Source organism: Petaurus breviceps, unplaced genomic scaffold (genome assembly GCF_028583685.1).
Source record: "Petaurus breviceps papuanus isolate PSGF00001 unplaced genomic scaffold, PetGlider_PUasm1.0 90895, whole genome shotgun sequence".
Taxonomy (NCBI): Eukaryota; Metazoa; Chordata; class Mammalia; order Diprotodontia; family Petauridae; genus Petaurus; species Petaurus breviceps.
In genome coordinates, this window is record NW_027187372.1 from 32,157,051 (window position 1) to 32,167,039 (window position 9,989).

The 9,989-nt window shown below is 42.4% G+C and overlaps 1 protein-coding gene across 2 annotated transcripts in view; it reads right to left on the reverse strand.

Moving 5' to 3' along the window:
- Positions 1 to 258: 258 nt before the first annotated feature.
- Positions 259 to 9,989, reverse strand: part of PM20D1 (peptidase M20 domain containing 1) — a 34,040-nt gene continuing 24,309 nt past the window's right edge. The window contains exons 11-14 of one of the 2 annotated variants that reach the window (XM_069074697.1): positions 5,739 to 5,907; positions 5,486 to 5,560; positions 3,005 to 3,104; positions 259 to 951 (exon numbers count right to left, since the gene is read on the reverse strand). In XM_069074697.1, the coding sequence (XP_068930798.1) occupies positions 822 to 951; positions 3,005 to 3,104; positions 5,486 to 5,560; positions 5,739 to 5,907 (474 nt within the window). In that variant the 3' untranslated portion in view covers positions 259 to 821. The remainder of the gene's footprint in view (positions 952 to 3,004; positions 3,105 to 5,485; positions 5,561 to 5,738; positions 5,908 to 9,989) is intronic. The other variant, XM_069074698.1, reaches the window with a different exon arrangement.

Sequence of the window (9,989 nt, forward strand, 5' to 3'; positions counted from 1 at the left end):
GAGCAAAACTCCAGGCCAAGTGGGAGGGAGGAGAACAACCCAGGGGAGCTGGGGGCAGCCCAAGGACAGGAGGCCCTTCTCCCTCCCTGCCCCCAGAATCAGGCCTCACTCAGGTTCTGGTCTCAGTGCCATTGCTCCCTCTCTTCCCTGCTCTCTGTTTCTACTGACCCTCCATTCTGGGTGTCCCCTGGCCAGAGCCAGGCCTTTGTTTCTCCAGTAAGTGACCAGAGGCAGAGCCCTCATCAGCAGGGACTGAGCTGCTGGGTACCAAACACTTTATTTTATCCCAAGTTAGTTTGACTTGTTTCATATCTGGGTTCCTCCCACACAAAGGGGAGAGGAAGAGGGAAAAGGAGGGAGAGACAGGGAAGCAAGAGGGGGAGGAAAGTACATGGGAGTGCCAGAAACAGGGGATCTTAGGGTCAAAGCAATAGAGAAAAGGGTGTAATAGAAGTAGTTGTGTATAGAGGGTTAAGTGATAATGCCTACAAAGGAAAATCTTTACTAGGAAAAAAATTGATTACGAGCCCAATGCCCCAGGCCTGAAAGTTAGCAATGGGATCTGGGAGAGGCATATTACATGGAGAGATCTTGGGGATCAGGTTAAATCTGTCTATATTCTTCCCCCCGCCCATCACTGAACCCCTGCTTATGGACAAGTCTGGAGTTGAGGCAGGAAGGTGGGCAAGGTGTTATTTCATCGATTAGTTCAAAAAAGTCTCTGGCAAAATAATGTGTATTTTCCCTACCCAGAGGCTGTCCACTTTGGAGGAGGGCTTAGCATCTCCTAGGGCAGACAGTTAGAGATAATCAGCATCCTCTCACAGCTCATGTACAGCAGAATGAGGTTTGGGAACCTTCTCAATATCTGCATTCTGGATCAATTCAAACAGAAACATCACCTGGGTCTCATAGGTTTGGACAGAGATCCTTTCATTTAAGCCATGTAAACTGGGAAAGAGAAACGGAGAGAGGGACCATGTTACTATAGTATCTGCTCTGGCCCAAGCAGGAGAGAGCCCCTTTGAAGCCTCCAGTCACTGCAAGAGCAGGAAGGGGACCAGGAAAGAACAGTACACAAGAAATTATGATCACTTTTCAATGATTCCACTCCTAGATTTTACTTTTTTTTTTTTGCTTTTTGGAGGGGGGAAGGCAGGGCAGTTGGGGTTAAGTGACTTGCCCAAGGTCACATGGCTAGTAAGTGTTAAGTGTATGAGTTTGGATTTGAACTCACATCCTCCTGACTCCTGGGCTGGTGCTCTATTCATTGTGCCACCTAGCCACTCCCTAGATTTTACTTTTTAAGCTTCAAGTTATATTTAGAAGATATGTTCATTTGTAATATTAAAACTTTCCATCAGAGGAAACATTTTACAGTTACATATCAATATACATTGAAAACTATTTACAATTTGTATTATTTAACCCATTATAGAAAAGTCATATAAACAATATTGATCTGGTACCCAATCCTTCACAAATAGGCAAACAGCTATCACTGGATTATCAAAATTTCAAGCATAACCATTATAAAGCCAGTCATATAAGATGAGGCACTTAAGTAATGACCCCCCAAAAGTGGATAAGTATAAGAAGCCATGAGAAATAATGGTTTTTTTGTCTTTGCTTTTTGGAGGGCAATTGGGGTTAAGTGACTTGCCCACCAAGGCCACTTAAGGCTAGTTTTTGTGTTAAGTGTCTGAAGCCGGATTTGAACACCAGGGCCATTCACTGTGCCACCTAGCTGCCCCAAGAAACAGTTTTTAACATTCATCCTGTCCTAGATTTCAGAAGTAATCCCACAGAACTTCAAGATGATCCTTACTGTCCTGTCTCCCTCTTTGCAGTTTTCTCTCCCGTGGGAAGACTCCCCTGAAGGGAACTAGGATATGGGAACCACATATATCTATCCTGAAAATCCCTCTCCTCCTTCCACAGATCCTCAAGCCAGGAGGAACATAATTGGTTTTGCAGAAAGTCCAGGGAAATCTGCTTTAGACAAATATTCAAATGAAGTTGCATGTTCGGAGTATATATTGACGGATGGGAGGAGGTATGCAGGGAGTCAGTGGGGTCATTCTGGGATTAATTTTCTGAAAAACCTATAGGTAATTAATGGGAAGTTGACAATCATCTCTTAGAATTCATAGTATAGGGGTGGCTAGGTGGCGCAGTGAGTAAAGCGCCGGCCCGGAGTCAGGAGGACCCAGGATCAGTTCCAGCCTCAGACACTTAACACCCACACAAAAAAGAACTGGCCATGTAACCTTGAGCAAGTTACTTAACCCCAATTGCTTTAAAAAAAAAGAATTCATAGTATATTTTCTCCCAAGAGCTGAAAACATTCCATTCTCTTTTGAACTTGCATTCATATCCCAGTGAAATGGGAAAGAATAGAAAATGTCTCATATTGGTGATACGGGCAGTGAGTTTATATAATCTAGCTCTTAGTGGATTAAAACCAAGATTGATATTAGACCTCAAGAGTTTTGATTTTCTGGGCTCTTCCTACTCAACTTAGACTCTTACATAACTAAGATGCTTTATTAGGACAAGGACCAGTTTTTATTCATTTTAATATTCCCTGTAGTGATTAACACATAGAAAGATCATGAATCCTATGTAAAGTGATTCACCTTTCTAAGTATTGCTGGCATTAGGGAATTCTAGATTTAGATCTGAAAGGAATGATTTACCTGAGATTACCAGTGGCTAATCTGTGATCTGTCTTCTGTCTCCAAATCCAGCATGCTCTTAACTTTCCCACAGCACTCAATAAATGTTTGCTAAATGAATGCATCTATAAATAATTTTCTTTCCAAGAGAATTTAGTTGTCAGTGTTGGAAAATACTAGAAGGGTGAAGACCGTGGCACAAAGGGCAGTTAGTTGGGTTTATCTAGGTTTCCAGTTTTTCTTTATGAGACTTTATGCTTTTTTATTCCATAAAGGGGGTGGGGAGATCAAGGAAATGCTACCCACCATTCTACTGCTCCACTCACCTCTTGATGCTCTCTTTACTGAGAGAGACAGGGTTAAATCGATAGAGGCCTGTGGAGATGTTAGCATAGTGTCGGACATCAGTGTTGCCAATACAAACTCCTAGGGGAAGAGAGACAAAAGGGACACAGTCAGGCAGGGTCCTACCATAGATCTATGCCTAGAAATTCTTAGGAACCTGTGGCAAGGCCAGATTCCTTAGCCACTCTCCCATCCCCTATTTCCATGTTTCAAACAATTTCTCTCCAAATAAGGGCTATACATTTTATATATATATATATATATATATATATACATATATATGTAAAGACAGAGAGAGAGAGAAACTATTTCAACATAATTGGTTTCCTTTTCCTCTCTATTTTGCGTTAGACATTTAAAAACATCGTTTTGAAAGGGTTCCTAGGTATCACCAGTCTATCAAGAGGATCCTTTATACCAAAAGAGGTTAAGGACTCCTGCTCTATGCTAGAGCCAAAGTGAACAACTTGATGTGCTTTGTACCTTCTCCCTTCTGCTCCCTTCCCTTCTCCACCTACGCCCCACGTTTCTACCTTGACCCTTTGCTCTTCCCTATGTCTAGATTTCTACTCTTTGCAATTGCTCAGTTACTTCTTTTCCATCCTTTAAAGCCCAACTCAGAGAGTACCTCTGTAAGATTGTCTATCCTGATCCCCTAGGGGGTAATTACCTCTTTTTCTTCACAATTCACGTTGTCCACTTCTCTCTCTCTCTCCTGTTACTAATATCTTCTTTTTTCCCTCAATTGAATGTAAAAACCATTTTTAACATCCATTTAAAAATTTTGGAGTTCCAAATTCTCTCCCTCCCTTCCCCTTCTCTGAAATGATTGATACAAGTTATATAATTACATCTCTCTTAGGCACTTATCACATACCATTGACAAATTATGATTCTCTCCAACTACTAGACCATGAACTCTGAGGGGGCAGGGACCTCGTCTTATGTAAACTTTATATCTCTCTCAGGGCTAGGCATGGTGCTCTGCACATAGCAGATTTTTAAGAAATGTTTTGTTAAACAGAACTGCATATTTTTCTTAAGATCATTAAAGTAAGGTGCTAGGCAAAGTGGATAGAGTGCTGGACCTGGAGTTGGGAAGATCTGAATTCAAATCCAGCCTCAAACAGTTACTAGTTATATGAACCTGGGTAAGTCACTTAACCTCTGTCTGCCTCAGTTTCCTCATCTGTAAAATGTGGATGATAATGATGGCACCTCCTCTCAGTGCTGTTGTGAAGATCAAACTTGTAAAGTGCTTTGCAAACCTTAAAGTTGTATGTATAAACTTTCGAAAAATAACCTTTATAGTTATATAAATGCTATTATCAAGTAATGAACACAGCATCCTATTCCCCAACCCCCAACTCTGGAGTCTCATTCCTAGTCACAGTTGTTGGGGAAAAGCTAAGCAGGCATCATCCTCCCTAAATGTTGGGGGAGGAGGGGAAGAAAGGAGGGTTGACAATCACTTGAATATCCCAGATTTAGGACAAATTCACTTGCGATCTCAGTTGCGGTAGTTTGTGCAGACCTTCCCTCAAAAATCTCCTGACAGCTCTTTTTGAGGACAACTTTTATTATTAAGAGTTACAAAATCAGCCCGGAAAGGGGATGGGGAATTCCCTGGCAGTCTCCTTCTTGGCATCCCCCTGGAAAGGAAGAGCAACCCAAATGTGACTTACTCCTCCTTCCCACTGGGTACACAGCACTTTATTCTGTATGTCATGTGGTACTTTAATAAGTTTTTGTACTGGATTTAGAACCTTTCAGTGAGGACATTTGGTCTCTTTATCATCTCAGATTTTCACATATTTGGCAACTCAAAGTCTCGGAGAGTTGCCTGGGACAATGAGAGGTTATGTATAAAATGATTTAATATCTTCCAACTGTGTAACATATCATAATAATCCTATAAGGTAAATGGTATAGATATTCTTATTCTCATTTTACAGATGAGGAAACTGAGACCCAGAAAGGTCAAGTGATTTGCCCATAGTCACATAAGTAGTATCAGATATGAGATTTGTAGTAGCCTATACCATTTTTTTTCTATTAGAATAATCTGTGTTTGTGTTCCTCTACTAGCTGTCAAGCTCTGTGGTGACAGGGAGCAGATCTGATCTAAAAAGTTTGTACCTTCCCTAGCACAAGCACAGAGCTCTGTATACAGTAGGCACTTAATAAAGAAGTCCTGCCTTCACGTTAAATTTTGATGGCACGTTTGACCCAAGTGTCTTTGTTATGACACAAAGGAGGAGGAAGATGGAAACAGGTGGGGAGGGTCTAAGTTTTGGGTTTTGGTCAGTGTAAATGAGATAGGTTGGGGATCCTTCTGCCTGGCTAGAGAATTTCAAACTTAGCTGCAAGGTTAACCTAACTGTTAACTTTGGGGCAACTGGGGCTCTGGCTGAGCAAAAACTGCTCCCTCATGCGAACAAAACTAGTTCTCCTTCTCTCACCTCCAGAATGGCTGGTGGGATTTATTGTTTTCTGTCTCTTTCCTGTTCTTTCCTGTTTGCTCTCTTCCTTCCACTCTGATAGGAGAAAACAGTTACAGTTGAAAGATCCAGCTGGGCTAGGGGAGGAAGGGAGGAAGGCAGTCAGCTGTTTCCAGGCCTGAACAGCTGGAGTGAGGGTGAGGGGAAAGGGAAGTCAGATAGGAAACCATTCCTGGCCACTTTTCTAAGTGGTTACCCCTTGTGAAGTCATTACCTGGGATGATCACAGAGACCTCTGGGAAGACATCTCTTATGGTCCTTCTGAGAAGCTGGTAGCCAAAGGCCTCATGGTCATAGGGGCTCAAGGGGAGAGGATTAAAGGCATTGAGAACTTGATACTTGACTCGGTCATCAGCCACAATATTCTGGGTAATCTCTAGCACCTTTTGAAGGAAACATAATGGAATTAGAACTTCCACCCAAGCACCCTGGAATCCAAACAGTACTGGTCTTTTAGCTTCTGAAAGACTGAGTCAATCCTTCAATCAGTAACCGTTTATTGAAAAAAATTATGAAGTGTCAACTCTACCAGGTACTTTGCTAGATCTTGGTGACACAAAGATAAAAACTAAAATGGACTTTGCTCTAAAACAGCTTATATTCTATCAGAATTGGAGCCCTGGGAGGTAGGTGCCAAAGATCAACCAGGATTAAGTTTCTGTGCATGACTCAGTAGGTGTCTACTATGCGGTAAGCACTGTGCTAAGGGCTAGAGATACAGAGAGGCAAAGGACAGTGCACAGCATTAAGGAGGACTACAGGAGAAAGGCTTCTGGAAGAAGATGAGATTTAAACTGGGACTTGACAGACACTAGGAGAGTCAGGAGACAGAGATGAGAGTGAGAGGAGGAGATGCCCTCCAGGTATGGGAAGGCAGCTAGTGAAAACACCCAGAATAGCACCAGATGATTACTTCCAAAGGATGGAAAATTAGGTACTTAGGGGTCATAACCTCAGCAAGAAATAACTCCCTTATATAGCTACCACTAAGAGTAAGACCCACGCAGATGAACAGATCGATTTTCACAGCCCTGATTTTTTTTTTTAAGCAATCGAGTTAAGTAACTTGCTCAAGGTTACACAGCCAGTTATTTCTGGATAGGTGCTAAGTGTCTGAGCCCGGATTCGATCCCTAGGTCATCCCAACACTGGAGTTGGTGCTCTTACTCGCTGTGCTACCTGGATGCCCCGACAGCCCTGATTTAATGACCACAAGAAAAGAGGGGAGTGGGAACCCAGGAGTATTAGAATTATGGGGTTGGAAGAAACCTCAGAGGTCATCCAGTCCAACCCATAAGCAAACATGAATCATCTTTATAAAATCTCTCTCTCTCTCTCTTTTTTTTTTGGAGTCAATCAGAGTTAAGTGACTTGCTCAGGGTCACACAACTAGTAAGTATCTGAGACCGGATTTGATCTCGGGTCTTCCTGACTCCACAGTCATGGGCTCTTTCCACTCGACCACCTACCTGCCCTAACTTTATATACCTCTAACCACTAATTATTCATTTTCTGCTTATAGAAGTCCTATAATGGGGAATGACTATGCTCACACATAGCACCTGGACATCCCAGTTGATTCAATAACAATAACCACCAACATTTATGTGGCACATATGCCAAGCAACATGCTAAGTGCTTTACAATTATTATCCCATTTGATCTTCACAACAATCCTGAGAGGTAGGTGCTATTATTATCCCCATTTTACAGTTGAGGAAACTGAGGCAAACATGGGTTGATTGATTTATTTAGAGTCTCACAAGCTCATAAGTATCCAAGTTTGGATTTGAACTCAGGTCTATCCTAATTTCAGACCTTGGGCTCTATCCACTGTGACACCTTTGTTGCCCAATTGATTGAAGGAGAAAATTTTTGTAAAGTGCTTAGCACAGTGCCTTTCACATAGTAGGTGCTTAATAAATGGGCCCCTTTCTCATCCTTGATCCACAAATCTAGTCCCTTCTGCCTATAAATTGAAAAATGTTGAAGCCCTGTTACTGATAGTCCCCGACATTCCAGTATACTAATTCTCTTCCCTTAGTAGCTTCTCTTGACCTCATCCTTTGCTAATCCATGATTGCTAGGTCACAGGGTGAAGTTTTATTTTCTGCAAGAAGATTTGGGCAAGTCTCTTGGGTAAGTCTTAACATCCTTATGCCTCAGGTTCCTTGCTGCTGCAAAATGATGTTGAACTAGAAGACCTCTGAGGTCCTTTCATCTCTCTAAATCTACAATCCTCTCTAATCTTGACTACTGGGGTTCCCAGTGAGCACCTAAGGGGGTAATGGGTTAGAAGTTGTTGAAGGGGTAATGGGTTAGAAGTTGTTGAAGCAAATATTGGCATGATGCAAGGAAAAACATCCTTTGAAAGGCAAGAGGGTTCCCTACCACTGATTTGAAAGATTATTGTTGTTTTTCAGGCTAAATTTATTAGGGACATCATGGAAGGGATTCCTGTTCAGACATAGGTTGGACTAGATAATGCCTGAGGTCCTCTCCAATTTAATCATTCTATGAATTTCAAGCAGCATTATTTGCTGATGAAGGCAAACAGCTGTTCTTGATCCCTTCTGAGAGTAGAATGAGGACAGAGATGATGGTGGAGTATTGAGGGGGAGGGGAGAATTTGGATCAGACACCTAGAAAGCCTTCTAATGGTTTTGAACTGTTGGGTTAGGTGATTGAGAGTGACTGTGCCATGCTCTTTTTTGGGAGGGAGAAATGAGAGAGGAGAGACTCTCACCTCTCTGGACTGGAGGGGGTGGTGGAGGTTGTCTCACCTTGAGGAAGGGGGATGGACATGATGAACTCTGAAGGACCTGTCCAGTTCATGGGTGTCTCATATTAGTGATTAAAGTCTCACACAGTCCTATTTCCCCTCCCTGGGGCCCCCTACTTCCTGTTTGTAACCAGTTATATATAGAACCAGGAAAATGATCTCAGCAGTCAAGGCAGGGACTGGGGAGGACTTAGACTAAGCAGACTTTCTATATTTCCTTTCCCTGTAACTATACAACTTGGTCTGGGGTTATTGCAGCCCAAGTTAGTTATGCTCTAAGGTGAGTGTGATGAGAGAAAGCTCAAGAAGTCCTAATAGAAGTGAGGTCTACTGCGATGGTGACCAATATCTCACTCATCCTTTTAGGGGTTGTACTGGGACTGGTACACTGGTTATGGCTATGTTCCTGTCCTAAGATACTGTATCTGTATCTAAGAAGGGCTGGGAGTTACCAGGAAGGTTGGATTCTCTCTAACAAGAAAGACTGAGAACATTACCCCATCAACCTCCCCTGTAGAAGCCTCAGGCTCTCCTTCTCCAGAACTGCTCTAGCTCTCATAGCGTGCAGTACAGAAGCCATGTAGTTTTGCATTGGTCTCCAATCACTCTATATACATGACATAATCTCCTTCTGCTGAACAGAGGACAAGGAGAAAAGGAATGGACTGAATAGCTGTAATAGAAAATTCTTCCATATTTTGAGCCAAATTTGCTCCAGTAACCTCCACTGGTACCTCTTTTGCACACCCCACCTCCTGTGCACACATAACAGGACATGAACACTATAATGCTTGCTGAATGATCTTATATAAGATACTACTCTTCTCCTTAGATTCCTTATCTAGGAAATGAGAGGGCTTAAGGCCTCCAAAGTTCCTTCTTGCTCATAGATCTATGACTATGAACAATCCAAGACGAGGCTGAAATGCTGAGATTCACTATGATGAGCAAAAATCTGGAGCTACTGTAGATTCTTGGGCAATCACATTATGAATGATTGTAAGATGATTCTAAACCACCGTGGCTTTCCTATGTTGCTGTTCACCCTTCGTTTTCAAAGAGAAACAATGACATCATAGTTGATGTCTTGACTCGTGCATGGATTGGATTTAAGTAGGCGGAGTTGCACAAAGAGTCATCGAAGTCCAGATGCAGGACAAAAGTCAACGGCTGGTCCAGGATGCATTGGATGACCTTGGCATCTTTGATGTCTAACTGAGCTCCAAGCACTCTAAAATGCCTACTTCATGGACATTGGAGCAATTGTTATCATTTACCCATTCTACTTGGAGAGGTCTTCACAAGCATTTATGTACTGCTAAAGACTTGTGAGGTGCTGTACCCATTCAGTCCTCACAACAACACTTCTGAGGCAGGAGCTATTATAGATAAGAAAACTGAAATAACTAGTAAACGTCTGAGACAGTATTTGAACTCAGATGCTCCTGATGCCAAGTCAAATGTCCTCGTAGTGTGCCACCTAATTGCCCAATTTTGTAATGTCAATCCCCCTACACCTGGATAGGAGTGCTTTATGTGGTGGTGCTGGTATGGGGACTAATCAGTGAGCTTTGGCATTGGCAGAGGGCTTTCCACAGATATGTGTGTGTGTGTGTGAGAGAGACAGAGAGAGAGAGAGAGAGAGAGAGAGAGAGAGAGAGAGAGAGAGAGAGAGAGAGAGAG